This window comes from Staurois parvus, unplaced genomic scaffold (assembly GCF_062004578.1).
Source record: "Staurois parvus isolate SC_StPar_1 unplaced genomic scaffold, SC_StPar_1.0 ptg000026l, whole genome shotgun sequence".
NCBI classification, from domain to species: Eukaryota; Metazoa; Chordata; class Amphibia; order Anura; family Ranidae; genus Staurois; species Staurois parvus.
Window position 1 is genome coordinate 63,453 of NW_028317822.1, and position 12,652 is coordinate 76,104.

Here is a 12,652-nt window from a genome sequence, read left to right on the forward strand (position 1 = left end):
CCCCGGGCCCTCAGGCAGTGCCCGAGTTTCCAAATGGTCAGTCCGCCCCTGGATCATACTAGCTTTGCTCTCTGAATAATATTCTGCATTCACATCGCTCTTCAGGGATTTGAAAGTGAATTGCAGGTGGTTGTGGGGTGCTTGCAGAACGGTCCTGTTTGCTTGAATGGGTTGCATTCAGCGGGCAATATACCTGCTGCCGCTGACGCATGTGTGCACTCCTGGCCAATACCCCCGCAGCTAAAGGAGGTAGCGGTTTGGGGTGGTAAAAGTGTGGCTCAGCTGCAGGATTTTACCACCCCACCATCCACAAGATCTTATCGCTTGAGATTTTTTTTGCCTTTCATTTGCTGGACATGTACCTGCTCCTTTGAGGATCTGTGTTAGGATGTCCCTGGGAATGTCCTCTCCATCTTCTATAGCCTTTTTTCTCCTCTCAATGCATTCTCTGCCAATTTCCCTCAGCAGTCTGATACTTTCTCTGACCTCTTTGATGAACGCCTGCTTTCCAGGAGTGTACTGCAAAAGCACATAATACATAAGGGGCTATGTACAAAAAAACTGTCTTAACCCTTTTGCTGCCAAAACTATTTTTCTAATTTTTTTTTTTTTTAATGATGTTTACAATAAAAGGCATCTAAACGATCAGAAAAATGTTGACATTTCACTGGAAAATTTCCGATACAATAATTGGGCAATAAATACAACGAATGATAGATCGAACTTTTACATTTTTGTTTGAACTTTTGTTCATTTTTCAACTTTTCTATGGCCAGCTTAGACTGTGACCATTCGAGCATTCGGGGCACTGCCCAAGGGCTCAGGGTCAGTAGGGGGCCCCATGAGATGCCCCTGCTACCTTTCATTGGCTTTTTCATAGGCTTTTTTGGGTGTTGGCGAGGACACAGGGGCCCCATGATCTCCTATTGCCCGGGGGCCCCATGGGTTGTCAGTCCGCCCCTGACTGTGACCATAGATTTCCTTTAAGTAAGATATACTTCAAGGCCTCCTTCAGACCTGTTTTGGTAAAGTGCAGGAAAACTCCAGGGTGTTGCAGTACCATTGAGCAGGTAACCCCTCCCACTCAGGTAGGAGGAACACATGGGTCAGTATTCATTGAGTAAGCTCCCTTACCCCAGGTTCACACCTAAGCGTTTTGCAGAAACGCACAGCAGTCCATTTAACATGATTTCCTATGGGACACGTTCACATCTCCGCGTTTTCACCCGGTGCGTTTTTTGGAAAGGGTCAGGGACTTTTTTAAGCGCAAAAAAGTTGCGTTTTTGGTTCTATAGACTTCAATGGAAACACTGCAGAAAAGCATGCAGTGTGTTTTTGCTGCATTTTTGATGTGTTTTAAATCTGCCTAGCAACAAGAAAAAAAAATGCAAAACGCATCAAAAACATGGCAAAACGCATGTGCAAAAAACGCAAAACACACTGAAGAAATGGATCAAGCACAATCTGCATAGGTGTGAACCTAGCCTTAAGGCTGGTTTACATCAGAATGTGGTGTGGGAAAGATGTGTTCTGTAAGCATGTCTGGCAAAGAATGGCGCTGCCCTTGCGATAAGCATGCGGGTGTATTGATAACGGCACTCCAAATGCAGATCACACATGCAGTACGTTTGCAGGCACCAACTTGCATGGTACTGTAATACTATGAAGTTTGGTGCAGTGCATTTTTAAAAGTACTTTTTGCACTGCCCGGTGCATTTTACATCCCATTCAGATGAATGGGCTGTCACATGGGAACGTACAGGAATCACACAAGCTTTTCCGGGCGATCCGTTGTGAACTGGCCCTATATAGCCATCAGTGTATAAAACTGAGATTTTTCTCCTTCATCAAAAGTAAATTTCAAGATAAAATTATACAAACCCGTGCAAAAGGATTCCGAGTCTCCACCATTCCTTTCATGGCCATTGAAATGGCGCGGGGAAATGGTGTCTGGTCATCATGAAGGGTATTCAGCTCCATATCAAAAGCCACCTTAAGAAAATAAATGCTGAAATGTTCTAGAAGCTGATATATTAACAGACACCATAACAGTCAGCAAAGCTTAGATATGGACATTAAGATTTCATGCATACTGGATGTTTTTGATGCTGCTGCCAGGGCTTTTTCTTTCTGTCTCTAAACACCCCTGCATGTTAACCTATGTGTCCATGCACACAGAGGCTTTTAGAGGAGTTCAAAAGTAGAAAGAAAACACTGCCAGTGCGTCCAGGAGCATCAGAGTTTGGGCAGAAAAAAAAAATGCTTAAAGCGTGTAAACATGTTAAAATGCAAGTTAATGCTAGGCATGATTAGCACTTGAGCATTAATTAATTTCAGTGGTCAGAATAAATTCGTATTCTGTCAAATTAAATGAATTAAAGGGTAACCAGGACCCTGCATTCACTATATCTGGTCTCCCCGGACCCTGCATTCACAATATCTGGTCTCCCTGGACCCTGCATTCGCTATATCTGGTCTCCCTGGACCCTGCATTCACTATATCTGGTCTCCCCGGACCATGCATTCGCTATATCTGGTCTCTCCGGACCCTGCATTCACTATATCTGGTCTCCCCGGACCCTGCATTCACTATATCTGGTCTCCCCGGACCCTGCATTCGCTATATCTGGTCTCTCCGGACCCTGCATTCGCTATATCTGGTCTCTCCGGACCCTGCATCTGCTATATCTGGTCTCTCTGGTCTCCCCAGACCCTGCATTCACTATATCTGGTCTCCCAGGACCCTGCATTCACTATATCTGGTCTCCCAGGACCCTGCATTCACTATATCTGGTCTCCCTGGACCCTGCATTCACTATATCTGGTCTCCCCGGACCCTGCATTCGCTATATCTGGTCTCTCCGGACCCTGCATCTGCTATATCTGGTCTCTCTGGTCTCCCCGGACCCTGCATTCACTATATCTGGTCTCCCAGGACCCTGCATTCACTATATCTGGTCTCCCAGGACCCTGCATTCACTATATTTGGTCTCCCCAGACCCTGCATTCACTATATCTGGTCTCCCCAGACCCTGCATTCACTATATCTGGTCTCCCACAGTACACAGAACATGAAAAGGCAATTATTTTAGTAAATATAAACTGTTAAATCCCATTTCTCATCAGCAGTTAGAGCAGTCTTGTGACTTCTATCAGTGTCCAGCAGAACACTGGTTACAACATGTAGAATGGAATTTTCATTCTCCCCTGATTGTCCTGTGAGGCTGCAGGACCCCTGGCCTTCTGTCTGGACAGCGCTGATTGGCCCAGTGCTGATCACATGCACCCTCCCAAGAAAAAAAAAAAAAGAACCTCTCTAGCAATACACACCAAACTGAGCATATGCAGAGTGGCTACGGGTTCAGTCTGTCTTATCAGGTGGACATTTGAACAAGACGAGGATCAGAAAAGACAGGATCAAACATCCTTTTTACACAATGTGGAGGATCAACCCCTTAAGTTCCACAGTGCGTAAACAAGCATGCTTTACTACATATACAAACTGACAGGTGGAACCTGTTCTGGTCTCTTTGATGGTGACAACAAAAGCGCTTGTCAGTAAATTCTTGGATGTGTAAAGAGGAGCGCCTGGTACAAACGTTCATCTCACTTGAATGTAAATACTTAGATGTTTATGGAAATACCTCATTGAGGTTTTTCAGAAAACTATAACACATTTTTGCCACTAGATGGAGCTGGTGATACAGGCATTAATCTCTAAGAAAAATTTCAGTGACATTTCGTTCAACTTAGAGGAATGGCTCTCACATTCGTGCAACAAATGTTTTATAAGTAGGCCCCTTAGAGACAAGCTCATCAGTGTGCTGCTTTTTGTTTCACTGTCCAGTCACAGGCTAGGGAGGGAGAAAGCCTATAGCTATTTGCAGCAGAAACAAATAAAGTGGAGGATTACCTTGCCAATGACATCCAGAGTGACTTTGTTGAGCATTTCATACATTCCAACTTGACTTTTTCCATCTGCCTTCTCCGTAATTTTGTCCATCAGCTCTTCAGCCTTCTCATTGAAAGTCCCCATTAGTCCAATTAGGAAGCTAGAAACAAGAGAATGCCTGAAAAATCTCTGTAATGCCATAAAATAAGACTTTAATGTGTTAAACGCCCATCCCAATACCACCATAGGACTCCATTCACACCTGAGCGTTTTGTAGCTCAAAGATTGTAGCAAAATAAAAGAACACAAGCTTCATTTGAGGCACAAGCTCAAGGCATTTTTGGCTTCCAATAGACTTCAAAGGGAATGCCCTGAAAATGTGCAGAAAATGTGCCTATGTGCTTTTTCCCTAGTAACTAGATTTTGGCCAGGGGCGGACTGACCATTTGGAAACTCGGGCACTGCCTGAGGGCCCAGGGTAAGTAGGGGGCCCCACGAGATGCCCCTGGTACCTTTTTCATAGGCTTTTCTGAGTTTGGGCAAGGACATAGGGGCCCCATGATCCCCTATTGCCCGGGGGCACCATGAGTTGTCAGTCCGCCCCTGCTTTTGGCTAAACATATTTAAAATAAGAAACACTCCAAGCAAATGCAAAAATGCCAGTAAAAAAAGACCCTCAAGCTCAAGTGTGCATGCAGCCTAAACCCAGATTCCAGGCAAGGAGCTAAAAGCAAAGATGAACTACATATAATTTGTAATTTTGTTCAGCCAGCATTGTCATCCAGGCATGCCTGACACCACAGCCATGTCCCCGACCTGAACTGCACTGAGGGCCAGTTCACATCAGAACACGGTGCTGGAAACTGCTGAGGATGGCAATGCCCATGTCAATGGCACCCCAAATGCAGATTGCAAATGCAGTGTGTTTGCGGGCACCAAATAACATGGCACCACAGTAACACGCGATTTGTATAGTGAGGTTTTTTAACAACTTGCCCTCCAGAGGATTTACCCCCCTTCCTGACCAGGCCATAAGTTGCGATACAGCACTGCGTCACTTTAACTGACAATTGCTCGGTTATGCAATGCTTCACCCTAATGAAATTTACGTCTTTTTTTCCCACGGATGGAGCTTTCTTTCGGTGGTATTTGATTGCCTGTGTGTTTTTTTTTATTTTTTGCGCTATAAACAAAAAAGACCGACAATTTTGAGAAAAAAAACTATATTTTTGACTTTTTGCTATTAAACATGTCTAGTAAAAAAAATGTTAAAAATCAATAGGCCAAAATGTATTCTGCTCCATGTCTTTGCTAAAAAATAAATCCCAATACGTGTAAATTAATTGGTTTACGTGAAAGTTATAGTGTTTACAAATGGCGGTATATATATTGGAATTTATTTATTCTTTTACTAGTAATGGCGGTGATCAGTGACTTATAGCAGGACTGCAGGACTGCAGCGGACATTCTGACACTGGGGGGGAACTGACTTGGTGTCACTGACATCCCCAGTGACACAGTGCTAATAAAAAGCACTGACATTGTACTAATGGCACTGGGTAGGAAGAGATTAACATCTGGGGCGATCAAATGGCTAACTGTGTGCTGTTTCACTGTGTGCTGTGTGTGTTTTACACTGTAAGCACACTGCTTTATATGGCTCTGCAAAGCCATACAAAGCAGTGTGCAGGAGCTGACAGGGGAGAGATCTGTGTTTATACACAGGTCTCCCCCCCCCCCCCCCTTGTCGGAGAGACTCGACGATCACTGGGAACCGGCGGGAAATCCCATATACACTATATTGCCAAAAGTACTGCCTTTACACACACACAAACTTTGATGGCCCCCCAGCCTTAGTTCGTAGGGATCAATATTGAGTTGGCCCGTCCTTTGCAGCTATAACAGCTTCAACTCTTCTGGGAAGGCTGTCCACAAGGTTTAGGAGGGTGTCTATGGGAATGTTTGACCATTCTTCCAGAAGCACATTTGTGAGGTCAGGCACTGATGTCGAATGAGAAGGCCTGGATCGCAGTCTCCGCTCTAATTCATCCCAAAGGTGTTCTATGGGGTTGAGGTCAGGACTCTGTGCAGGACAGTCAAGTTCCTCCACCCCAAACTCACTCATCCATGTCTTTATGGACCTTGCTTTGTGCACTGGTGCGCAGTCATGTTGGAACAGGAAGGAGCCATCCCCAAACTATTCCCACAAAGTTGTGTTGGGGAAGCACCATAGCAGAAGAGGGGAGAATGAGTCTGAGCTACTCCAGTGCCAGTCAACACAAGTGAAGGGATGGACACCGCTCAACTGACCCCAGGAGTCCAATGGTAAGGAATAACCTCAGCCACCGTACTGGCCACACCCACTGGCACATGTTGCCCCATCCACCGGGGTTTGGTCACAGACGAAGCCCCGGTGGGCGAGGAAAAATGCATCATAGGGCATGGCCAGTATGCCGGCTGAGGTCATTCCTTACCATTGGACTCCTGGGGTCGGTTGAGTGGTGTCCATACCTTCACTTGTGTTGGCTGCCACATTTTTCTTAGTTTCTCTGATAACATTTAAAAAAAAAAAATGATCTCTTATCATAAATTTAGGCCAAAATATAGTCCAGTACATTTTCTTTGGTAAAAATAACCCAAATCAGTGTGCGTTATTTAGTCTGTAGGAAACTAATGCCCCGTACACACGATGAGAATATCGGACGAACGATCGGCCGTTTTTTTTCGTCTGCTAGTCTCACATCGAAAGGGAAAAGGTTACTAAAGATACAAAAATTCTCCTATGAAAGAAAAGAAATTCGAAAGTGATGTCATGTATTGCGTTGTATTTGTATTGTATTTTCAGACGACTACTGTACTGATTAAACGAAAATCGTGCAATCTGGTGTCATGCGAGAAAAATTTTTGCGTTTGTCCCTTCGGATATTGTCGTACGAATTGTCGTGATTGGCTCTCCAAAGCTGTGTACTGACAATCCGATTATCGGACGATCGGTCCTCGTACGAAAATTTTTGGACGATTTTCTTATAGTGTGCACGAGTTATAGAGTCTACAAACTATGGTAATGTATATTTAAAAATTTATCAATCCTTGAGACCCTAACAGTACATATACCCCCCAAATAACCCCTTTTTGGAAAGTAGACAATCCTAGGTATTTTGTAAGAGGCATGGTGAGTTTTCTTTTGTTTTGTTTTTTTTTGAAGCTGTAAATTTTTTGTCATAATTTTTTTGAAAATGAAGAAATAGTGATACTGCAATACTCTGTGGTGTGTGTGTGGGGGGGAGGGGGGATGAGGTGACTAAGGAATTTTTTCTAACACAGTGATTGCTTATAACAGTGATAATCACAGTTATAAGCAATGCTTTTAACTCTCATGAATGGCTTTCATTCATGACAGCTTGCTTGCTATTAGCTATCACATGGTACAAAGCTGCTGTGAATTGCCTTGTGCCATATAATAGCTGTAGGCCAATCACAGCATCACAATAGTCAGCAAACTATTATGAATGACAATTTTGCTTTTATGGTATCATGTGATCGCTATGATTGGTCATATAGATCACATGATATCCCCAGCCACTCACAGCAGTCAGGTACCAGTCACTGGACACAGCAGTCACAGGTCACAGGATCACGCCATATGCTAAGTGTGCATGTGCTGAGTGACATACCATTACGTCATACCAGTACTTCGCTCAGCCAGTAGCTGCTGCCCGCCCGCAGTAAATGTACGCCAAGCAGTTAAACAGTAAAACATGGTCAAGGACCTGCCTATAGCCTGCTGATTGGTCAGTTAAGGAGCAAAAGGACACTAGTAAGGTCATCACAGTGCTCATTCTGCTTTCTCCTGTTAATGAGCTCTCAGGAGGTACTGTGACCCTTTGAAAAAGTGTGAAAAAAAGGAAAATGTCCATCACAAAGAATAGAAAAGGCACTTAAAAACACATATATACGTAAGTAGGACTTGGTTTTTAGGCACGGAATTAGAACTGGGCTCCAAGAAAAGAAGTAAAAAAAGTATTATTAAAAAAGAGTAACAGTATGATATTTCACCACCAGATGGCAACATCACACCTCTACATATCAATACAGTACTTGAAAATGTCTGTTGAAATGAAAATATTATTAAATCCCAAACCAAAAGTGTAATATTTTGCAGTTTACCAATCCTCAGATGTGGTGGCTGCATTAGTTTTCTTTTTTTAGGCTTTTCCCCTCTGTTTTCACCTGGTGATCTGGCCAGTAACACACCTTTTATATTAGAATGCTCCCGCTCTGGATGAAGGAGCGCAGGGGGTGCCTTTGGACAGCAGCATTGTCAGTCTGGAGGGAGGGGAGTGTTATAGGTATTAGCAGACTTAGATACATTAACAAATTGAAGCATAACTCCAGCTAACACATTGTAAGCAGTTACAGCAAAGTTTTTTTTTTCCCTTTTGGAATAAAGGTTTTACATAAATAAAATCTCATAATTGCAAGCAACCCTCTCAGTGGTAAACAGTTTGTCTCAACCCTCTAGCTTTTACATCAGCAGGACAGCTTGTTCTGTTGAAAAACAACAGAATTACTGCCTGGATCTCCGGGTGAAAATAAAGGAAAGAAGGCCTAAAAAAGAAAACTGACACAGCCATCACATCTAAGAATTTGTAAGCTGCAATATAATGTTTGTTTTTGGTTTTAACACCGCTTTAAAACTGCCTCTGTACTTATAAAAAAGTATCCAATGCCTACAATTTGCTAGCAATGCATTGATGGCATTCTCACTGTCACCCTCACATCAGAGCCCCCCCTTAAATCAGGGATACCAGAGCACTCCTTACATCAGAGTTCCCCTTTACATTAGATTTCACAAAGCTCCCCCTTACAGTGTAAGTGGAAATTCTGCAGACTCAGATGTAAGGGGGGCTCTGGGAACCCTGATTAAATGAGAATGTTGGGAACTCTAAAATAAGTGGGGGCATTGATTACCAGAGACCCCCTTATAAAAGCGTTCCCCCTTACATCAGAGTCCCCTTCATACATCAGAGTCCCTAGAGTTCTCCCTTACATCAGAGTCCCTGCTTACAGTGTACGGGAGCTCTATGGATTCAGAAGGGGAACTCTGCAGATTCAGATGTAAAGGGGAAAGCTGCGGATTCAGATGTAATGAGAATTCTGTGGATTCAGATTTAAAGTGGAACTATGTGGATTCAGATGTAAGGGGAAACTCTGTGAATTCAGATGTAAAGGGGAACTCTATGGTTTCATACTAAAGGGGGAATTTTATGGACTCTGATGTAATGAGGGACTCTTTTGAATTAATCCATATGATTAGAAATGTTAATCACAAAATATATCTATAGTGTATACTTCAGAAAAAAAACTGCCGTTCACCGCTACAGTGTTCTGGTTTGGCTTGAAGCAAAGATGGAAACCCTACCCAAGACAGCAGAAAGGGGGTCTGCTGTAGAACATATGAAAGGGGCCCGATACAGGACCATAATAAAGGGCCCCATGATGGGAGTAAAGGGCCCAGGGATCAGTGGGAAGGACCCTGAGCTCTGAGGGAAGGGGGGTTCAGGGGGGACTTTCATGGTTTCTTGCAGTGGGGCCCTAAATGTTCTACTTATGCCTCTGATATTACTACAAGAAAGTTTTACTTACGTTCTGCTAAATGCTGGATCCATAATTCTTCTCTGTTTGTGCCAGTGACTGTAATCTCTGTCTGACAGCAAACCTTTTCCCATGAACCTGGTCCAGGCAATAAATAGGAGAAAAAAATATTAAGTTGAAATTAATACACACATGGTTAATTTAATAAATAAGAAGTCACATCACACTACATGTTGCATGTGTCGGTGTACCGTGGTGTCATTCATTGTGAATGGCAATAAAATGCACCTTGAAAATGCACGTCTGCTGCAATGCACAGGGCTGTTGTCCTGTCTACTGCCAAAAAATGCAGATTTCCCTTCAGCTGATCGGCTGTCACAGTAGTCACATAAATGGGAGCCATTAGGACAAGTTAAAGTGGAATGAGCAAAGAGAAGACACAGCTGCCAATACAGTTTGGAAAGCCAGGCAAACTCATACCTCACTCCGAATAAGGTGGCGATACGTTTGTAAAAGTCATCTTTCGTGTATTTTGGTGACATTAGGAATTCCTGACAACAAATAAATGAAACTAGAAATTAGATTGAAATCAGATTTCAGTTCACGGTAGTTAGATCAGTGAAGGATGAATATTTGATTGCTAGATTGTTGTTACAGTACCTTACACATTATTCTCGTCAAGCAATCCTATGTTGTGAGCACTCACCTTCACCCCTTCTGGAGTGATGACTATTACAAACAACCTATGAAAACCATTGAGGCGCACTATTGGACCATGCTTCTCTACCCTAGAAGAAAAATAGACTTATCAGAACAGGACTTTGTATACCTTAAAGGGGAATTATTTAGACAATTAAAGCTGAATTCCAGGTATGGACATTTTTGCATAGTTGAGTGGTGCTCACCCCCAGAGGGACCACTGTAGACTACCCCAGGTCTTACTAGCTAGTACACAAACTGCCAGTCACAAGCACAGTTCCATGCTCAGTCTAGGTAATGTCTTTTTTTGGAATGTATTGCTGAATAACTTGATGCAAGAGCTGACAGTCACCCAGCTTCCACAGGAAGTTCCACAGTGAGGGGGATAGAAGATTTGGACTAGACTTGGACTCCAGACTTGGACTATAGTGCACTGACCTCCAGCAAAATCCTTTTAGTAATCTTCTTCAGGCCCTCAGCTCAGCACCTTCTGAGGCCCGTACTGCAATTCTTCAGCACACTCTAGCTGCCCCCCGTCCAAGGGGCAGCAGTCCCAGGAGAATAGGAACCCTCTTAGCTGAGGCAGAACCCCTCTGGAGAGGCCTCCCATACATTGCTCACTTCCCCAGCCACCTTCTGGATACTCCTTCCAAGGATTGGCTGAGGCATGATATAAAAAACGGCATATTTGACTCTGCCTGTCCTATAATCTTGATGCTTCTCCCAGAAGCAGGTAGGAGAAACCAATTACCCAGCTTAAGAAGCCCTGACCAGACAGGAACAATAAATCACTGCTCCACTGAGGCCAGAAACAACCTAACTAGAGGAAGGCACTACAGTTGCGATGGACCAGCTTAGACCTATGTAAGTACGAGGTGAGATCTTGCATGGTGCACCAGACCTCGGGAGACTGACAGATGTTTTGTGTTACTTCCATTTGAGAATGATTGCACCAACTGTTGTCACCTTCTCACCAAGCTGCTTGGCGATAGTTTGGTAGCCCAGTCCAGCCTTGTGTAGGTCTACAATCTTGTCCCCAACATCCTTGGACAGCTCTTTGGTCTTTGCCATGGTGGAGAGTTTGGAATCTGATTGTTTGATTGCTCCTGTGGACAGGTGTCTTTACAGGTAACAAAATGTGATTAGCAGCACTTCCTTTAACAGACTGCTTCTAATCTCAGCTTGTTACCTGTATGAAAGACACCTGGTAGCCAGAAATCCTGCTAAATGATAGGGGATCAAATACTTATTTCCCTCGTGAACATGCAAATCAGTGCATAATTTGTTAGACATGCATTTCTTTTGAATTTTTTGTTGCTCTTCTGTCTCTCAGTGTTACAATACACCTACCATTCGATTTTTAGACTGACCATTTCTTTGTGAGTGGGCAAACATTCAAAATCAGCAGGGGATCAAATACTTATTTCCTTCACTGTATATATGCTCCATATCTGTGGGATCCCTAAGGAAGCTGGAAGTCACTATACTAGTCACCATTACTATAGTACTCTCCACTAGCTTCTAGGTCCTTCGACAAGCTGTTGCCATGCTGCATTGTGACCACAGGAGGCTGCTTGTTCAGCATGGGTGCCATTCATGATTGCAAAGTCTTTTCTGATTGGACGAATTGGATATCATGACGTCACCTCCACACCTCTCCACCTTGTACGCTATACAGGTGACCTGCTCCATAGCACTTTTTTGTAACGTTCCTAAGCATTACAAAGTGCTATTACCTGTCATTTATAAGCTGCACGGGACGCCAAAGATTGTGGCAATCGCAGTAGTAGCACCCACTGCTACAGTGATCTTCAGCATACTCAGCGGCCCCTTAGGTATTAAATAGGCATAGTTACCGTGTTCCAAGTGTGACCAATGTAACTATGCAAACAAGATCAGACCTGGTGTTCAGCTTTAACTTGCAAAATATTGAAGAATTTTTGCTTGTTATAAACACACATACATATACTGTATATATATATAAACATAAATACTCTGTTTAAAAACATGTCTGTGGGATTCCTTTACTACCTGTGATCTTCATTATAATTCAGTGACAACCTACCAGTCCAGGAAGATGTCGTAAATGACCATATTGTTCTTCGTCATCTTAATTATGGTGGGCGAATGTCCGAAAAGAAAACTGCAACACAAAGGAAACAACTCTCTATTGCATTATATAGGAGATGGAAAATATAAACAAACACTTGGGGTCTACTCATTAGCTTCAATTCAAATTAAGTCCCTTGTTTTCGGCACTGTGGACAAGAGGGAACAATGTGCCACATGTGGTGGCAATGCCCTGTGGTGGCTAGATTTTGGATCCAAATGTTTAACTTTATTTACTCAGTGACATCCGTAGATCCCCAGAAATAGCCCTTTTTCAAAAGTTACCTTCAGGAATCCCCAAAAATTTGACCAAATTGATCCTTTACATGATCCTGGCTGCAAGAATCACTATTGCTA

At 43.3% G+C, this 12,652-nt stretch overlaps 1 protein-coding gene across 2 annotated transcripts in view; it reads right to left on the minus strand.

Annotated features, from left to right (window-relative positions):
- Positions 1 to 12,652, minus strand: part of CYP46A1 (cytochrome P450 family 46 subfamily A member 1) — a 37,011-nt gene that overhangs the window by 15,600 nt on the left and 8,759 nt on the right. The window contains exons 2-8 of one of the 2 annotated variants that reach the window (XM_089656332.1): positions 12,252 to 12,329; positions 10,194 to 10,275; positions 9,968 to 10,038; positions 9,539 to 9,625; positions 3,914 to 4,052; positions 1,882 to 1,992; positions 363 to 519 (exon numbers count right to left, since the gene is read on the minus strand). In XM_089656332.1, coding sequence (XP_089512458.1) covers positions 363 to 519; positions 1,882 to 1,992; positions 3,914 to 4,052; positions 9,539 to 9,625; positions 9,968 to 10,038; positions 10,194 to 10,275; positions 12,252 to 12,329 — 725 coding nt within the window. The remainder of the gene's footprint in view (positions 1 to 362; positions 520 to 1,881; positions 1,993 to 3,913; positions 4,053 to 9,538; positions 9,626 to 9,967; positions 10,039 to 10,193; positions 10,276 to 12,251; positions 12,330 to 12,652) is intronic. The other variant, XM_089656342.1, reaches the window with a different exon arrangement.